The 20,148-nt window shown below is 45.6% G+C and overlaps 1 protein-coding gene across 2 annotated transcripts in view; it reads right to left on the reverse strand.

Moving 5' to 3' along the window:
• LOC118092629 (myosin-16) overlaps positions 1-20,148 on the reverse strand; it is a 79,903-nt gene that overhangs the window by 19,843 nt on the left and 39,912 nt on the right. For both annotated transcript variants that reach the window (XM_035130922.2, XM_060282810.1), the window contains 15 exons: positions 18,721-18,808; positions 13,937-14,054; positions 11,302-11,422; positions 10,963-11,099; positions 9,677-9,758; positions 8,103-8,276; positions 5,574-5,801; positions 4,582-4,686; positions 3,634-3,720; positions 2,652-2,797; positions 1,198-1,288; positions 1,021-1,077; positions 604-690; positions 263-508; positions 32-149 (listed from right to left, as the gene is read on the reverse strand). In XM_035130922.2, coding sequence (XP_034986813.1) covers positions 32-149; positions 263-508; positions 604-690; positions 1,021-1,077; positions 1,198-1,288; positions 2,652-2,797; positions 3,634-3,720; positions 4,582-4,686; positions 5,574-5,801; positions 8,103-8,276; positions 9,677-9,758; positions 10,963-11,099; positions 11,302-11,422; positions 13,937-14,054; positions 18,721-18,808 — 1,885 coding nt within the window. The remainder of the gene's footprint in view (positions 1-31; positions 150-262; positions 509-603; positions 691-1,020; positions 1,078-1,197; positions 1,289-2,651; positions 2,798-3,633; positions 3,721-4,581; positions 4,687-5,573; positions 5,802-8,102; positions 8,277-9,676; positions 9,759-10,962; positions 11,100-11,301; positions 11,423-13,936; positions 14,055-18,720; positions 18,809-20,148) is intronic.

The following is a 20,148-nucleotide window of genomic DNA, read 5'->3' on the forward strand; positions in this document are numbered from 1 at the left end:
GGCAACTGAATCAATCCAGAAGGATCCTGACCTTGGAGCCTGCTCCTGATCGCATTCACTTCCGCATGGTTCTTCTCCATCTCGGCCAGCCTTGCGTTGGCTTCAGACAGGTTGTCTTCCAGCTTGCGGACATGAGCATCAGCATTCATCTGCAGAAGACGTGGAGTGGATAGTATATACAGGTAAAGCAAAAAGGTGCTCACATCCTTCTTACCTGTTCAAGAGCACCCAAGTCTTTGCGAACAGGAGAAACTGACCCTACCTTGGACTTCTGGATGGTCTCCATGCTGGCGCTGAGGTCTTCAATCTCAGCCTTCATGACCTGCTTGTCTTTCTCCAGCTTGGACTTCACCCTCTGCAGGTTCTCAAGGTGCTCAGTCATCTCCGCCATGGCGTCCGTGTGCTTCTTGCGGAGGGTGGAAGCCGTGGCCTCACTCTGCAAGGCAGCCTCCTCCAGTTCCCGGCGGAGCTTCAGCAGCTCGGCCTCCCGCTTGCGGTTCTGCTCAATCTGGAGGCAGGAAGGCATAGAGGGAGCGGGTGACCACCCTGACCTTTCATCTGCGTAATGGGTTGAATGGCTCCGCTGTCTTGGCTCATGCATACCTGAGAGGTGGTCGCCCCGCCAGCCTCTTCCAGCCTGTCACTGAGCTCTTCCAGTTCCCGGGAGATGTCGCTGCGCTGCTTCTCAACCTGAAGGAAGTTTGGGAATGAGCACATCTTAATACTGGTTTGTTCATTTAATTTTGCACCTCCAACATGCCTTGATGTCCCCTGGACAGCTCCGGTGTAGTTAGGAATAACAACAACAACAACAACAACAACAACACAGTCGTACCTCAACTTATGTATCCCTCTGGATATGGAATCTTCGGGTTATGGCCATGGCAAACCCGGAAGTGTATACTTCCGGGTTTCACCCCGTGTGCATGCGCAGAAGCGCTCAATGGCGCCACATGCATGCGCAGTGTGCACAACTGATTCATGTCATCGGCTGTTGAAAAGGGGGTTAAAAAAAGTTACCTTTGCCCTTATAGAACGTTCTGCTTCAAGTTCTTCCTCCAGCTCTTCGATCCGGGCCTATGAGAAAGACATGCGAGGATCATGAGGCTTGGAGAAGTATTTAGGCACAGAGTAAAAGCGGGGAAGCTAGCAAAGAAGGCTGTTTTTTCTGACTCCCTCTGCCTCTTTCTCTTCTACCTGATGCTCCTTCAGTTTCCTCTGGAGTGTGGAGTTCAGGGACTGCTCATCTTCCACTTTGCCGGTGATGGAGTTGATTTCCATGTCTCGCCTGCAAGGGAAGATGAAGCCACATTGTCCAAAGATTCTGTTGCAGCAACAGAAGGATTCCTATCACCTTGGCCATGTATACCTGGGACAGGGGACCTGTGGCTCTCCAGATATTGTTTGACTCCAACTCCCATCAGCCTTGAACACTATCCATGTAACAATATCTGGAAGGCAACAACTTCCCTATTTCAGATACATGGCAAGGGAGAGGGCCTTCTCTCCCCAGGAAGGTCCGCCTGGCACCTTCACGGATATATTTTCACTGCCAGAAAAAACCTACCTTAGCTCAGTCAATAGAGCATGAGACTCTGAATGTCAGGGTTGTGGGTTTGAGCCCCACGTTGGACAGAAGATCCCAGCATTGCAGGGGGTTGGACAAGATGACCATTGTGGTCCCTTCCAACTCTACAATTCTATTATTCCTCCAGGACTAAGATGATGCTCTCTCTTTTCACTGTTAGGGTACTTGCCAAACCTTCCTGCCGCTAATACAGTGAGGTGTTCTTTTCTACATCTTGATGTGCATTCAGGTTTGCGTTTCTCAAATTAATATTACAATGTATTTATGCTTATGTTTTCAAATATGTTGTAAATCACTTGGAAACATCTGTGTAACAAGCAGTTAGCAAGCTGTGGCCCTCCAGGTGTGGTTGGACTCCAACTGCCACAAACCTAGGGATTATGGGAGTTGGAGTCTAAGGAAAATTAGTATGGCAACAGTTTTTAGTGTCTTCAACTTTTTCTTAGTACATCTTGGTGACGTATTGAATGTGGCTTCCCTCCAGATGCTGTTAGACTCATTCCCACCAGTCCCTGCATGACTAATAGTCATGGGAGTCATGGGAGATGGGAATTGGAGTTCAACAACACCTGGATGTCACCTTGTTGGCTGCCCCAGATATATGGATAGCCCTAAACGGCCTTGGCCCAGTATACCTGAAGGAGCGTCTCCACCCCCATCGTTCGGCCCAAACACTGAGGTCCAGCTCCGAGGGCCTTCTGGCGGTTCCCTCACTGCGAGAAGTGAGGTTACAGGGAACCTAGCAGATAGGAATGCCCTCCTATCAGATGTCAAGGAAATAAACAACTATCTGACTTTTAGAAGACACCACCTGTTTAGGGAAGTTTTTAATGTTTGATGTTTTATCGTGTTTTTAATATTCTGTTGGAAGGCAAGCAGAGTGACCGGGGAAACCCAGCCAGATGGGCAGGGTTGTTTATTATTATTATTATTATTATTATTATTATTATTATTATTATTATTATTATTATTTTCTCTGCTGGCCAGCCCACAGTTCACTCCTACTTTAATTCCCAATCGCCTTCCTTGCTGTGTGGCATGCCTGATCCACCCCCTCACTCACTTCTTGACCACCTCCTCCAAATCAAGCTTTGCCCTTTCCATCTCGTTGAGGTTCTCAATGGTCATCTTTAAGTCGCCCTCAGCCTTGCGGCGGGCCTTCTCCACCTCAGCACGAATCTTCTTCTCCTGCTCCCAGTTGTCCTCCAGCTGTTGGAGAAATCAACCCAAAAGTGAATTAAAGGGAAGCAAAGCAAAGAGGACGATGGGAAGGGACCACTGAGGTGAACACATGACATTCCTTTGGTGCAACAGAAAGGAGACACACCACGGGAAGGCAGTGTGGGGTAGTGGAGTGCCAGACTAGGACCTCGGGAGATGAGGGTCCAAACCCCCGCTCAGCCCTGAAGCTCCCAGGGGGACTGTGTGGGCCAGTGTCACGGACTGGCTGGATACAGAGGAATGGTGGAACCAACTGGGGAAACCCAAGGGCTCAGTGCTGGTGGTGGGACCACGAGGAGTGGTCAGAGGGAGAAGAGAGAGAAGCTTGGGAGGAGGAGGTGTCGGAAGCTGAAGAGGTCACAGGGTTTGGTGAGCAGGGAGAGTCTGTGGCAGAGAGCAGTCCAGAAGCAGAAGCAGAGGCAGAAGCAGGGGCTGGAGAAGAGGGGGTTGCCAAGAGGCAGAGATGAGCCAGGTCGCTAAAGAAGGTAGGGAGTCTCCCCCTCCTGCTGTGACCAGCTCTCTCTGCCTTCGCCGGTCTCCCAGAACACAAAGAGGAATGAAGAGGGTGGAACAATCTATTTTGCTTGCCCTGAATCTACTATATGTTATTGGGGCTCCTGGAGGTCACAAGTCCCTCCCTCTGCGTGTGTGTGTGTGTGCGCACACACACACCTGCGCTTTTGCTAATGCCACATGGTTTCCAGTCACATATCCACTGCGCATAGGGTGGGACAGTGTAGAATCTCGAGGCGTTATTCGCATGGCAAGTGCCATAGCCCAATGGCAGATCAAGACAGCACCCCAGTCGACCAATCGGTACTGACCTCATGTATCTGAGTGCTAAGTTTGCTGTTGTTTTTGGTGAGATGATTCACTTTGTCCTCCTCAGCCTGAAGGTCGTCCAGCGTTTTCTAAGGAGAGACGGAGAACAAGGGTATCTTGTCATGGCCAAAGGAAACTAAAGAGAAGCCAAGGGGACCTGATCTGGCCATCCAATAAATTTTTCTGGCTCTCGAAATTTTGGCAGAAGTGACACACACACACACACACACACACACACACACACACACACACCAATAGACACAGCACAGGAGTTGGCAGAGAGGTTTGAATCTCTCACCCCAGCCCAGCGCCCTGATGGGAATTCACATTGTCCCCTTCTTGGTAGGATGGGGCAAATTGGTCTTTTCCAATCTTGAATGCAGTTCCCACATTTCTGCAGCAATTTGCAATTTCGGTTTTTTTTTATAAAAAAAAATCAGGTAAATTCAGCTGCATTTTAAGTGAGAAAGGTAAAGGTAAAGGACCCCTGACAGTTAAGTCCAGTCGCAGATGACTAGGGTTGCGGCCCTCATCTCGCTTTACAGGCCGAGGGAGCCGGTGTTTGTCCGCAGACAGTTTTTCCAGGTCATGTGGCCAGCATGACTAAGCTGCTTCTGGTGCAACGGAACACTGAAACCAGAGCAGCGCACAGAAACGCCGTTTACCTTCCCGCCGGAGCTGTATCTATTTATCTACTTGCACTTTTTTGTGTGCTTCCGAACTGCTAGGTGAGAATTGTTCCTAATAAACACCTGCAACAAACTACGTTTCCCAGCATTCTTTGGAGGAAGCCATGCCTGTCAAAGTGGTATAGCAGTGCCTTAAATGTATAATGCAGATGTGGCACAAGGTCCTCTGAAAGAGATTTACTCAGAAAGGCAGCCTAAAAATATTTATCTTTTTTGTTTTGTTTTGTCTTTATGGTACAGCTTGTGACTGGGCTTTCTTACCTGGTGCAACTCCTCCAGAGCCCGCTTCTCCTTCTGGAGTTTGGTGACAGAGTCTTCCCGTGCCGAAAGGTCCGTGGTCAGGGTTCTGACTCTGTGGTCCAAAGCCTGGGGGGGGGAGGGAGACCTCTTAATGTAGGCCCAACCAGGACTCTGTTTGTTTAGCCATTGCAAAATCCAAGACCAGCCGCCAACCGAAAGAGGGAACCTGCCATTTTATCAGGATCCCACAAGATCGAAACTCAAATCTCTGGCACTGAACCTTATCCACTCTCCTTCTTTGGATTACTGTATTTTAATATTTTGTTGGAAGCCGCCCAGAGTGGCTGGGGGAACCCGGCCAGATGGGCGGGGTATAAATAATAAATTATTATTATTATTATTATTATTATTATTATTATTATTATTATTATTATGTTTTAAGCAGAAGTTATGAACTGTTGAAAAGCCACAGGTTCCCCCCATCTCAGTAGCAACCTGTCAGAGGTTCTTGCGACTACTCTAGAGTAACAACACTCCACATGCTTGTCTTTAAACAGCTTTTTATTAGTGCAGGCTATTTACAGTGAGCTGGGTATGTACAACATGTCTGCTCGGTCCGATGCAGAATCCGGCACTGAACCGCCCCTTGACTTCCTCCAACATAAGAGTCTTGGGACAGCAAACCTCCTTCCCCTCCTTCTCCTGCGTAATTCCGGAACCGGAGGAAAGGGTCTACGCTCCATGTTTTCCTTCTCCCCCCTTTCCCCCCCTCTCTTCCTCCCTCCTGTGTAGCAGGGGCTCTCCCGTGCTGCCAGAGCCCTGGCCCTCTCTCTCCACTTCCTGGCTGCTCTCCTCAGCTTCCTCGCTGTCATTGCTGCTTGGGGAGGAGCTGCTTCTGATGAGAGGGGGAGGGACTCTATACTCTCGTCCCCTTACACAACCCAAGAGTCTGCATCGAGAAAGGGTGTCAAAAACAGATTTCCCGCATGGCGCCAGATTCAAGGAAGACTTACCTGCTTCTCCTTCTCTGTCTTGGCGAGGGTGGTTTCTAGGCCCTCAAGGTCCCTCTTGAGATCCGTGAGCTCTCCCTCCAGTTTGCGCTTGTTGGCACCCAGAGATGCCGCTGCGCCTTCCTCCTCCTCCAAGCGCTCTTTCATATCTGAGATCTGACTCTCCAGGTCCATCTTGGATTTCATCATTTGGGTCAGGCGTTCCTCAGAATCCATCAGATTCTCTTGCTCCTGAAAGGGGAGAGGCAAACGGTGACCCAAGGACCAGCCAGTCCTTCCTGGATGCTACCGCCACATCCCTCCAATGAAGCTGAATGTGGGAAGATTCGGGACAGATCAAATAAAGGACTCCCCGCGGTACAGTGTTAAACTCCCACAAGAGGCGGTCATCAATTTGGGGGGCTTTAAAAGAGGATTTAGATAAATTCATGGAGGAGAGGGCCATTCAGTGGTTACCAGCCATGATGGCTATGCAGCGCCACCCCAGCTGGAGCAGAGGCGTAGCAAGGTAAGGTGGTACCCGGTGCGAAAAATTTTTTTGTCACCCCCCCACTGCAATTCTTGGGGACGTTGCCAAGAGTTGCTGAGCTTATTTTAGGGAGGGTACCCCAAAGTTGTTGAGCTTTTTTTTTAGGGAGGGTTGGTCAAGAAACAGATACGCCAGCATATCTGACCACATAAATCTTAGAATTTTGAAGTGTCAGGCATAGCTCTAGTGGCTTTAGCCCAAACGTAGCAGAGTTTTCCTGCACAGCGCAGAAGCTAGTTGAGGTGGAAATGACTAGTCGGCTAGACGCAGAATAACTATTTACAGGATTTATTAAAAGAAAAGAAAACCAGCAGAGTTTCTGCATACAAAGCAAAGCAAAATAAATCCTCTCTGTCTCTCTCTCTCCAACCACACGCAGCACTCCTACTCCTAACACCCAACAAGAAACAACTGTGCTAGCATTCCTAGATAACAGAGTTCAGTGCTGGTCATTAACCAATGAGAGAGTTGTTGCCAGGCCAGGCAGACCTTGGCTTTCTGCCAAGAGTAAATTGCCACTGCCTTGAGTTAATTGTGTGAAGCAAGAATCTGTAAGTTTCCCATGAGAACCAATTAACAGAAACTGAACAATAAAACCGTGACAGCGCCGCCAGCAGGGGAGGCGAGTACCGCCCACAAGTGCTGTCAGCGCTGCTTGCCGATCGCGGAAATCTGACTGCCGAACACATAAAACTGCCCGCCGGAGGGTGCCAGGATGATCGCCGGGCATATTTGCGTGGTCAGCGGACAGATTTTCACAACGACAATTGCACCAACCGTGAAAATACACCCGCCGGGGGTGCGCACCCCCCCTTGTGATGTCCCTGAGCTGGAGGCAGTGCCAGTTGCTGGAAGCCACAGGACGGGAGGCAGCTGATGCGTTCAGGTCCTGCTTATGGGCTTCCCACAGGTGTGTGTGGTTGACCACTGGGAGAACAGGATGCTGGGCTAGATGGAGCCTTGGACTGGTCCAGCAGGCTCTTCCATAGCTGCCAAGTTTTCCCTTTTTTCACGAGGAAGCCTATTCAGCATAATGGAAAATCCCTTAAAAAAAGGGATAACTTGGCAGCTATGGCTCTTCTGATGTTCAGTGCCCCTCCTTCAAACTATTTGTTATAGAACATCTTACACAAGTTCTGGTGGGGGAACGGGACACCACAGCAGCCATTTGGCAGGAGAACTTTCCAGTGTGTTTGGGTGGTGGACAAGGTTTAAGCCAGGCTTCCTCAACCTCCAGATGTTTTGAGACTACAATTCCCATCATCCCTCACCACTGGTCCTGCTAGCTAGGGATCATGGGCGTTGTAGGCCAAAAGCATCTGGAGGGCCGAGGTTGAGGAAGCCTGGTTTAGGCAAACCATGCATTATACCTGAAGGAGCGTCTCCACCCCCATCGTTCTGCCCGGACACTGAGGTCCAGCGCCGAGGGCATTCTGGCGGTTCCCTCGCTACGAGAAGCCAAGTTACAGGGAACCAGGCAGAGGGCCTTCTCGGTAGTGGCGCCCACCCTGTGGAACACCCTCCCACCAGATGTCAAAAAGAAAAACAACCACCAGACTTTTAGAGGACATCTGAAGGAAGCCCTGTTTGGGGAAGCTTTTAATGGTTGATGGATTTCTGTATTTTAATATTTTGTTGGAAGCCGCCCAGAGTGGCTGGGAACCTGGCCAGATGGGCGGGGTATAAATAATAAATTATTATTATTATTATTATTATTATTATTATTATTATTATTATTATATAAAGACACCACCATGTCTGCTGTCTCTCATTCCAAAGGAAACACGAACGCTGCATAAGCGCCTGGAACCCCTAGAATCTTGCAGCGCTCGATATGCATCAATCTGATGTCATTACTTGAGTTCAAGGATGTGATGCGAGACGGATTGGGGGCATGGCCCGGGAAGAGTTCCAAGGGCCAGCTAGAGAGGCCTGGGGACCATATTCCTCCCACAAGCCAGAGCTTTCTCACCCCAGCCCTGGAAAGTGTTTTGGTGACTCACGGCCTGCAGCTGGATAGTCAAGTCATTCTTCTCCTGGATGAGGCTGTTTGTCTTTTCTTCCAGCTCTTTGACACGGTCCATCAGCTCCTGCGTCTTTGACATGGCGCTCCTCAGTTCCTCCTCCTTTGCTTTCATTTCCTCCTCTTGCCGGGCCACATTCAGCAGAGGTTTGACCTATGGGAAGGAGACCCGGGGCCACAAAGTGAGCATTATTGCCATAATAACTCAGCAAATCAAAATTCTTAGATCCAGGCTTGCTCTTCCACAAATGGTCAAGTTCCTTCCCATTGCAGAAGGATCTTTTATCCAGCAGAGGGTCCAACTTCTGATGGGGGGGGGGAGAGGTGAACTTTGCCAGTTCCTCCTCTAACCAACATCACCTCCTACTTTGTTCCACAGGATCTTCTGGAACAGATGTGAGAGAGATGTAGGCATTGCCAAAGAGGCAATTTTAAAAATGATTTGGAACACAATGAACACTCAGATGGAGGCTAAATGTTTTATTAAATAGCCCCCCAAAAAGCTACAAAGCACTGTTATTCTCTTATTCAGTCTTTGGTTTCTGGGGACTTTGTCAACAACAGGTGTGAAGCCTGAAGATGGTATTGGAGGGGTAACTTGTGCACAGAACTTCTGAGGTCCAGCCTTTTGCAGCAGTTCTCCCTAACAAATGTGTTTCGGGGGCTTCTATACATCAGTTCCAACCAAAGTAAATGATGCTGTTACAGAAGCCATAGCTGGTGTTTGGCTAGCACATCCACTGCCCACCAGAATGAAAAACTAACCAATATTGGCAGGAAGCTAACAAAAAAAACACCTCCCTTATTCCAGGTGCTTTATTCCAGCCTTATCTTAAAAGATTATCATCCTCACACAGTGCCAACTCAATACTACGAGGTTATGGCATAAACAGAATGAGTCACTTAAAGGCCCAAACACGCAGGATTTCTAAGTATTACGGGGGCATGTGAGCAGCAAACACTGGGCACCACCTGAAGCTCCTCAAAATAACATAATCTTCCTCAATATGACACTACAGCGCAGGGCGGAATTAAGAAGGGGACGGGGAATAGCCTTCCTTCCAATTCCACCAGCGTTTTGCTCACAGGATCTCTGGATCCAAGCCATTCTGGGTTGTTTGGGTTGGATTTTAACTACTTATGGTGAGCTGCTTTGGGGTCTCCCTGCTGAAAAACCACGTACCTGTTCATTTTTAAATATAAAAACAAATGAAAGGAAACCTCTTATTTTGGTTAATTAACAAAACTAATAAACTGCTAAATAGAAATAAATCTCAGGAAGCAGTGCAATTTTTTTAAAAAAATACATTTTGCACTTCACATGGGTCCCAAATTGTTTCTGCAAAACCCCAGGATGTTCCTTCAGATGGGAAATGGCTCCTTCCCTTTTGCCTTGTCAATAATTAACCGAAACTCACAATGAGACTCCTTAGCATCAAACAAAGGGGCTGATAAAGTCTCATCCTGTTTTCTTGTTTTCCAGAATTGCCCTGGTCACCAACCCAGCTCCTCCCTCTTGGACCCACAATGCTGAGCTGGGTTGCTTCGCCTCACCTTGTTATAGAGCTTCCACCAGCCCCAGTACCGCATCTGCAAGAAGTTGCGGACATTCCTCTGGATAAGCATCAGGCCCAGCCTGCAATGGAAGGAAAGATGGGTTGCAGAGTCCGTCCTCACCTGGAGGTACCTAGGTTCCCTGCCCCTTGATTTAACCCAACCAGTAGATTCTTACCCTTACCACCCCACCTATAATGGGACTACATTAATAGGTGGGCTGAGCCACCCACCTGTCTTATCACCTGACACCATCATGCAGAGGCGACCTCAAAGTGCCCATCAGTGGAGTGCCACTCAGCTGATTGGTGCCAGTCTATACAGGGGCTGCTCACAGTACCTATCAGCTGATCGCTGCCGAGAGCAGCCCATTAGTGGGGAACTCCCTTGTGATGCTGAGCTAAGCCACTTCTTTACCTGCCATCACATATGGGACAGTGCCTGAAGCGGGGGCCAGTTGCAGGTCAGTGATAACTCACATGGCATTAGTGATGCTAACTATTGATTCAAAGAAACAAAGCTCAGGAGACTAGGCTTAGTGAGAACAGCAACTCTTCCCGGTAGGTCTTGCCCCAATGAGGCAATTGTAAGGACTGACGGTCCCCTCCTTCCCACCGCTTCCTAAGACGCCTACTCCCCTGGTTCTTTCCCAAGCATTCTGAGACTCCGCCAAAAGTCTGTCTCTGCTCTGCCCTCTGCACACCTCTTCTGGTCCTGGGAGACCAGGCGGGAGGGCAGTTTGTAACAGCAAGAGGAGGAGACCCATTGCCTTCTTCAGCAGACATCTCATCTCTGCCTCTTGCCCACCCCCCCAAATCCTCGCCAGCTTCTGCTTCTGACTCTGGACTGCTCTCTGCCCCAGCCTCTCCCTGCTCACTAAACCCTGTTACCTCTTTAGCTTCCGACACCTCCTGCTCCCTCTTCTGCCTCTGACCACTCATCAATGTCTCACCATCAACCCCTGGGATCTGAACCTTCTTCCCTTTTGGGTTCCCCGGCTGGTGCCTCCCAACATTCCTCTGCATTCAGCCAGAGACAGGGGTGGGTGTGTTGGAGGGCAATGGCTTTTCCAGATCTAATTAGGACCCTTGCTAAGCACAATTAGGCCAGCAGGCTGGGGGTTCCCCATCCCCTGATTTAAACTGGAATGGGGTTGGGGTTTCCTGGCTCACAGAGTCCCCTCACTGGCACCACCCTGAACTGTGTTAGCCAGGCCCAGCACCACAAGCTACAAGGGTTTCTCCCCAGGAGCAAAGGGCTGATACAGAGGGCAAGGGAAGCACTACCTTCTGTCTAGCATCTTCTTGAACTCAATCCTCATCAGGAAGCCCCGGCCCCTGCACTGTAGCATGGTCATGATCTTTGCCAATCGGTCGTCTCGCATGTCTTCCAACTTGGCCAAGATTCCAGCGCGAAAGAAGACCTTTGAAAGCAAGGAGCCGCACGCCCATCAAGACACTGGCAGGAGAATGATCGCACAGCCAGCTCACCCTGCAAAGCTCTGTTTCACACATGATTCTCGAAGGATACAGAGACCACTTCTTCTACAAGAAGCCGTGGACAGGGGGGAAACAGCTCCCCTCAAAGGGAACAGTAAGGCCAGACTGAAGCCTGCCGTGCCGTACCTTTGTATGCCCAATTTTGTACTCATTCTCTCCCAGGTCCAGAGATCCCAGGAGAAGTTCTGAGGCCTTCTTGTTGTCCACGAATCCCTGAGGGATCACGTTGGGGTTCAGCACCTGGTACCTGACAAGAGAAAGACACAAGTGGCCACTGAGAGGCTTTCAAGAACCAAAATCTGGTGGCTGGTGAGCCACAGAACAGCTAAGCAAAGTGACGGGGGGGGGGAGTAATGGCCAGTAAGGCAACACAGATGGGGACCAGCCTTGGTCTGCCAGCTCCTCAACCCAGCCAATCACGGGAGCTACTCGAGAGAGGAGGGATAAGGCATGGAGTGCATCGTGGCAGGACATGGGATGAACTCTGCTGCCATGCATCTCACCACACTGAGTTCCCACAGCCCCCTCCTCTCTTTTGTGCTAAGTTCCAGCGATCTGCTGGGTTCGGATGCTTGAAGAGCCACAATGCCTCATCTTCTGGCTGGACCAAGCCAGCAGGAAATCACACTGAGCAAACTGGAGTTTATTAGCAAAAACAGGATCTACACAGGAGTGTCCGACTGAATTAGCACAGCAGCTCATCTCCAGTAAGACTTGCTCCTATGCAGCAGCTGCAGAGACTGAAGCTGCCTGCGTCCCCACAGATGCCTAAGTCCCCATCTTTCCATGGGTTTTCCCCCAAGCAGCCAGAGACTGCGCCTGCACATCGCCAATCTCTCCTCCGCCCTCTTCAGCCCTCTTCTGAGGGGAGAGAGACTTTCTGCAGGCAATGGCTTTTCCACCTGCCCTGCCCCACCCTCCAGCCCCAGACCATGATTTTGAGAAGCAACTGGGAAGAGAGTAGCTCAGGGATAGCTCTTAAAGATAATTTTATGGGTTGTGTGTTCTCATTTCTCAATCTGATCCTTTTGCGTGGTCGTTTTGTGGTATTTTATGCGTTGTGATTTGCTGTTATTTTATTGATTATAAATTAGTAGCTCTTTATTGTAATTGATAAGTATAAACTGTAACTCTTTATTGTAATTGATAAGTATAAACTGTATAAATTATTATTTCCTGATGCTTAATTTCACTGTTTGCTATTGGATTCTAAGGGATTGTCAAATACCTTGCTTTATTTGATATAAGCTGCTTATTTTAAAGTTACTGTGACTTTTCACATAGTATCTAATTGTTACTATTGTTGCAGGAATTTATGTATAGGTGGGGGGGGGCTGCCCCCCAGCAGATATCCTGCACATGAAGCCCACTACCAAAATCCGCACAATCACTTTGTGACTTTTGTGATTTGTCCCCACAAAGCACTTCATCACAGTTTCTTCCTATTTATTCAAAGGGCCTCTGCAGCACAATACCAAATGTATCAATTCACTGATAAATGTACCTATGTCCTGGCTCACTGGGAAAACTTCAGAAATTCATATAGACATGTGAGCTCAGCTACTCAGCAGCCCCTCTGCCTGAGTGATAATCCCTGGGATCCTGATACCCGAGTGCCAGACAAGTAGCCATTCCAGAAATAACAAACCCAGATGAAGACAAAAGGGTGCGCTTAACTTGGATGGGAAACAGGGAAATGTAAATATATATTTTGTTTCACTTGAGGGATGTTTGGTGGAGGGCAAGGGGAGGCATGGGGCAGGGTCCAGGATGCTCAGATTACTGCCACCAGACCTCCCCTTTCATGATGTAACCATGATGTATTTATTAGTGATGTAGTTTGGGGGGTGTAACATGGGGATTAGCAGCTAATAAAAGTTTGGGTTCTCTTTTGTACGGGGCTTCCATCTTGTTTCACCTGGTGGCAGGTGGGAGTCCTGTCGCGACAGTCTTCAATAAAGACCAAGCCCACTGGCTGCTGTTTTGCTCTGTTATTCCTGGCTGGTATCCTTGTTAGTTTTTTTTGTCCAAGGGAGGCCCTCAGATTTCTCCGTTAACACTATTAATGTTTGATGTTCTATTATTATTATTATTATTATTATTATTATTATGAAAGCCGCCATAAGTGGCTGGGGCAACCCAGTCAGATGAGCGGTGTATAAATATAAAAGACCAGGATGGAGGGCAGCTTGTTGAAGCAGGAGGGGGAGATACCTGTGACTCTTCACTAGCCTGTCTCATCTCTGCTACTTGGCCTCTCTCCTCTCTTGCTTCAGCCTCTGCTTCTGACTCTGCTTCTGGACTGCTGTCTGCCACAGACTCTCCCTGCTCACCAAACCCTGTGACCTCTTCAGCTTCCAACACTTCCTCCTTCCAAGCTTCTCTCTCTTCTCCCTCTGACCACTCCTCATCGTCCCACCACCCCTCCCTAGGCTCTGAACCTTTTTCCCCTGGGGGTTCACCAGCTGCTTCCTCTCACCGTTCCTCTGTGTCCAATCAGTCCTTGACACCTGCACCTCCTTAGCAGCTACTACTGAGAAGTGGGTGCAACAAACACTCCACCCATAGCTCTGCTGGGGCTGGAGGAGAATTTTGTTCAGTCTGATTGTTGTTTTATAAGCAATCCATCTAAGTGGCAGCTCCAGCCAACATGGCCAATGACCAGGCCAGGTGGGGTTGTAGCTCATCAACACCAGGAGAGTGACAGGCATTCCATCCCCACCCTAGAAATGGATGGCATATCATCAGTGACAATATTCACCTTTGCTTGAACTCAGGGTACTGCAACCTGTTGGGGAAACCTTTCCGGCAAATACGGATACCTTCCAAAACGCCGTTACATGCCAGTTGGTGCAAAATCAGGTGCGCATCCACCACACCTGCAAAAGACAGAGCACAATGTTTCCATATCACAGCTGCAAGAGCTAAAACTGCTGTGGGGCTGTTGCTTGATTGCTTGAACGAGACTGGCTCAAGTCTGGGCCAAGTGAATTAGGATGCTACCTTGAAAGCTGTAAGGGGGAAGGCTTATAGGGAACAGCCCCCCCCCCAATCAGGTCGAGTTCCTCGCAGAGCAGTAAGTCAAGCACAGGATCAGATTACAAGAGCCAGAAAAACGGAAAGGGAGAGCCAAGGCTCTGGCAGCCTCAGAGAGCCCCTGCTCCAAGGGGAGGGAGAGAGAGCGGTGGAGGAAGGGACCGGCAAACAGTCAGAAGGGAGGCCATTCCACCCAACGCTGGAATTGAGACGAACGGCTCCCCGTAGGAGCAAGGGGACGCGCTTTGGGGTTCCCAGGCTGTTATGTTGGGCGCGAAACAGAAAGCAGCCATTGCGAGATTCTGACTCAGACTGAGGCAGGCATGATTTATGGACACTTTGCACTGTAAATAATATGCACAAATAAAAACATCTTAAAGACAAGCAGATGTGGAGGGTCGTTACTCAGGAGTAGCCACAACAACCCCTGACAAAAGCTAAATAAGAGGTACTCAAGCAAATGGTGAAGTGCTGGAGGGAAGGGATCTCGAATCAGAGCTCCTGGGAGCCAGTCTTTTTGGATGCTTTGCTTCCCGTGCCACAGTATGCTGGCAATTCACCAAGCCAAGTGGACTATGCTCCATGAACAAAATGTTTCAGCCTGAATGCAGTCAACTGACCCCCTCACAAGTCAACTGGGACAACACGGGGGGTGGGGAATATTGTCTCCTCTTCTGCCCAAATGGTTTTTTTAGAATTCGGGATGCTGCTGATATGAATAACTTAACTTATTCATAAAAGCAGCATCCCGTATTCTAAACAACCATTACATCTGTGCAAGAAAGGACCATGTGTTTGCGAGGAATGGATAGCTGCTGCATCTTTCTGGAAAGGAAAAAAAAATGGAAGAGGATGCACAGTCTTATTCATTATTTTAGTAACTGCTTGTTTGTTTTCTCAGTGAAATATACTCGGAGTCCTGTAGTGACTTCATGCTCTTTATTGCAGCTTGTAAAACAGTGAATGAAATGCCCCCCCAAACCTCAGGCTTTTATATACATTCTTTACACAATGAGTCCCGTCTGATTGGCTGATTCTGCTTCCTTCCTGGAGCCTGACTGATCTTCTCCTGCAAGCCAATCAGTTGTTGCATTCTAGGATCCTACTTGCCTATTGTTCTAGGATCCAAGCTTAGTACATAACACTTGGGCTTTCCTAGAGCATTAGGACTGAACTTCTTCTGCCCTGTTAGACTGTGGGATTGGTTTAAAATGCATTTTACTTTTGTAAACTGTTTTGTGACATTCCTTTGAATGCAAGCAGTACAGAAGTACGATCAAGAAAATGAATAAAAAAATGATCTGGCTTAGAACCGATGACTTCCCTCTTCCTCTTTCGTTTGTTATTTACAATGTGCTGAATGGTTATTTAACCAGCCCTCCTTATACACCTTTTTCTATATTGACAATTTTTTTTAATTAAAAAAACTTTATTAATGTCAAAAGAAAAAGTCAAGAAAAACAATACAAACCAGTAATATCAATAAAAACATATATCACATTTCGTTATTGAGTCTTCTTTATCCCTTTTTTCCCTCCCCACCCTTATCCCTCCCCGCCCTTATCCCTCCCCCCATATTTCTCCCCGTGTTTCAAGCTTATCTTTTTGTACCATAAGGTCTTAACATACCAAAATTCATTGAATTGAAAAAGGTAAGTAATATATACATGCTGTATTAACAAAGTTATATATCATTTTAGTGAATTGTTCATAACAGAGTTGTTAGACGTCTAAGATTATATTTGGTTTTTCCAGTTTTTCCTTAATATAGTTAAAAAAGGGTACCCAATTTTTTTTATATCTTCTGAGTTCTTTCCTCTAGTTTCTTCATAATGTTTTGCTAAATTATAATAATTAAATAATTTTATTTGCCAATCTTCTTTGCTCGGGATTTCCGGGGTTTTCCAATTTTTTGCGACTAATAATCTGGCGGCTGCTGTCGCATAGCTGATTACACACCTATCATTTGTTTGTATGTCCTCAGGCATCATTCCAAGGAGGAACATTTCGGGACTTTTCTTAAAGGAATATTTTAGCATTTTTTAAAATTCCTTATATAGCATTTCCCAAAAGTCCTTAATTACACTACAATTCCACCACATGTGGATAAATGTTCCAACCTCCTTTCCACACCTCCAACACAGGTTGTTAACCCCTGGGTACATTTTGGACATTTTTAGTGGGGTCAAGTACCATCTATTCTGCATCTTTAAGATGTTTTCCTTTAGGTCGTAATTTGGTGTAAAATTTGAATCTTTCTTCCACAGGTTTTCCCATTTCTGCACTGGGATAGCTTTCCCCAGGTCTTGACCCCACTTAATCATGTATTCCTTCGTCATTTCTTCCTCTGTTTTCCATTTTAGGATTATCTGATATAAATTTTTTATTAATTTGGTCTTTTTCACTAATAATATTTCCTCAAATTTTGACATTTCACCGTCAACCCCCAATTTTTTATCAATTTGTAGTATTTGGTTAATTTCAAAATATTGTAACCAGGTGGTCAGTAGGTGTTTTATTTCTGCATATTCTTTTAGTTTTAAGGTTCCCTCTTTTTCTTCCAATAATAATCTATATGTGGGCCAGTTGTTGTCCATATTAGTTCTTTTTACGGCAACTAATTCTAATGGTGAAAGCCACCATGGAGTCTTTGGCTCGAAAAACCTTTTATATTTCTGCCATACTAGATGCAAAGATTTCCTAATTAGGTTGAACATAAAGACGTTCTTTTTTTCTATTTTATCTTTCATTAAATAACGGTGCCAGCCAAAGGCTAGCCCTTGGCCCTCCAGATCTAAAAGGTCCGTATTTTTGAGTTCCACCCATTCTTTAATCCATGCAATCGCAGCCGCATCGTGATATATTTCAAGATCTGGGAGACCAAAGCCTCCCCTATCTCTATGGTCTATCATGATTGTGTATCTCACCCTCGGTCTTTTCCCTTCCCAAATAAATTTCATAATATCCTTTTTCCATTCCTCAAAGATTTTGTCCTTCCCCAAAATTGGTAAATTTTGAAATAAATAATTCATTTTAGAGACAACACACATTTTGATTAGAGAGATTCGACCCATTAACGATAATTTCAATTTTCTCCATTCTTCCATATTTGCTTTTATCTTTTTCCACATTACTCTATAATTTTCCTGTACAAGATCTATTCCTTTTATTGTTGTTTGGATGCCAAAATATTTCAATCTTTTATCAATTTTTAGGCCTGTTTTTTCTTGGAGTATCTGTTTTTCTTTAATTTCCAAATTTTTCACCAACATTTTGGTTTTCTCATAATTTATTTTTAATCCCGCTAATCTGCCAAATTCATTTATTTTCTTAATTGCAGAGGGTATACTTTGGAGTGGATCTTCGGTGGTTATAATTATGTCATCTGCATAAGCCTTTACCTTAAATTTTTTATTGCCAATTACTATGCCCTTAATAGTTTCTTCTTGCCTTATATTTTTTAATAGAATCTCTAATGATAATATAAAAAGAATAGGCGACAAGGGGCAGCCTTGCCTTGTGCCTCTTTTGATATTTATTTTATTGGTTGATCTTCCGTTTATTAATATCTTGGCTCCTTGGGTTTTATAAATTGCTTTTATTGCTTTCTCCATTCGTTCTCCCAAATTTAAATTTTCTAATGTTTTTATCATGAATGCCCAAGATACTCTATCGAAAGCCTTCTCGGCATCGATTGATAGAATGGCTGCCTGTTTATCTCTTCTGTTTTCAAGGCATTCCAAAATATTTACAATGTTTCTAATATTGTCCTTTGCAAATCTACCCTTTACGAATCCAGCTTGATCTTTGTGTACTAATTCTTCCAGAATTTTATTTAATCTACCTGCCAAAAATTTTGCGAATATCTTATAATCCGAATTTAGAAGAGAGATTGGTCTGTAATTAGATGGTAAATCTGTGTCTGTTTGTGTTTTAGGTATTAATGTGATCTGTGCTTCTGTCCATGATTTGGGGATCCTCCCCCTTATAAATATGTTGTTCATAACATCCCTGAGTGGGGTTAATATTATTTCCTGGAGTTCCTTATAATATTCTGCAGGTAGCCCGTCTGGACCTGGAGTCCTCCCATTTTTCATAGATTTTATTGCTTCTGTTATTTCCATTAATGTAATTTCTTTATTTTAAAATGTCATTTTTTCTGATGGGATCTTTGGAAGCTGATATTTTTTAAAATATTCTTCAATCTCTTGGCTACCTGCCTCTTCTTTTTGGTATAGAGATTCAAAAAATTTATAGAATACTTTCCTGATTTCCTCCGTCTTATCAAATTTTTTTTCCCCTGATTTAATTCTACTTATTATTTTTTCATTTTCCCTCTTTTTAATCTGCCAGATCAATAATTTACTTGGTTTATTTGCCCACTCAAAATATTTATATTTCCAAAATTTTAATTTTCGTTCCATCTCTTGATCAATTGTCTTTTCAAATTCTGTTCTCAACTATATTGACAATTTTTTAAAGGGAAAGAAGAACAGCAAAGCCCCATACCGGATTGCTTGAACTCATTAGGAACGATGCAGCGGACGAAATGAGGGGCTGTGCTGTGCAAGGTGGTCATCAGCTTGTTCAACTGCTCCTGAAACAGGAAGAGGAAATGGAGTGAGGGGAGGGTAGTCAGGCGGGGGGGAGAATATTGCATTCATTTCATAAATTTTATACACTGCTTGATTGCAAAGAAGAAGAAGAAGAAGAAGAAGAAGAAGAAGAAGAAGAAGAAGAAGAAGAAGAAGAAGACACCTCAAGGTAGTTTACACAAAAAAGTAAAATCATTGCTGAAAACTGTTAAAAACAACTATGTAAAACATTCAGAAAAACTAAAATCAGATTAAGGCACACATCAGCATTCTAGATAGATAGATAGATAGATAGATAGATAGATAGATAGATAGATAGATACCTCATTGTTATTGTACATAGTACAACGAAATTGAATGTCATCCCATAAAAAAAAACACAATTACAGCCACACACACACACATCACAACTCCCCAAGATCATATTATTTACTTACAGCATTTAAGATGGCTATAGCCCTTGGATAAAAACTGTTTTTTTAATCTATTTGTTCTTGATTTAATTGTTCTGTATCTCTTGCCCGAAGGCAACAGTGCAAAAAGACTATCTCCATGGTGATCCATTGCTACCATTTGTTGTACCCTCCCAAGTAGTGATATCTTCTTTTATCTAATAATTTTTGTAATGGTTGAAATGGTTTATATTTATTGCTTATATTTTAGATTGTATTTTGGATTGTTTTATGTATATATGTGTATGCTGGTCGAGAACCGTAACAATAAACTAAACAAACTATATCCAGGATGAGATGAATCCTACAAAATATTATTTGCTTTTTTAAAGACATCGGGAACTGTATAGTTCTTCCTGAGATGGGAGAGGATGACCGATAATCTTTTGGGCTGTGGTTATGACCTTCTGGAGCACTTTCCTATCCATGACTGTGCAGCTGGAAAACCAAGCACAGATAAAGTACGTAAGAATGCTCTCTATGGAGCCTCGGTAGAAGGACACCAACAGTCTCTCGCTCAGCTTGTTCTTTTTTAAAAGTCTGAGGAAATAAATTCTACATATCCAGGCAGACTTGTCGAAGAAAAAATGTGTTTAGCAGGCGCAGAAAAGTGTACAGTAAAGGCACCTGCCTGGTATCAATAGGAAGGGAGTTCTGAAGGGCGGGTGATGCCACACAAAACAATCAATTTCTTACAAATGCTAAACAGGTATCCTGTGACATCTGTCACAGTGCCGGCTTTGTGCCAGATAGAAGCAGCCGAGTGAGCATGGTGCCAGGTGATCTCGCAGGTAAACCGCTCCCAAGTTGTCAAGGGCTTGATTGTTGCTGGCATCTGTGTTTCTCGAGCAACAATGGAGTGCGCCTCCGGGGGTGAAGTCGAACTGCTG

This window comes from Zootoca vivipara, chromosome 14 (genome assembly GCF_963506605.1).
Source record: "Zootoca vivipara chromosome 14, rZooViv1.1, whole genome shotgun sequence".
Lineage (NCBI taxonomy): Eukaryota > Metazoa > Chordata > Lepidosauria > Squamata > Lacertidae > Zootoca > Zootoca vivipara.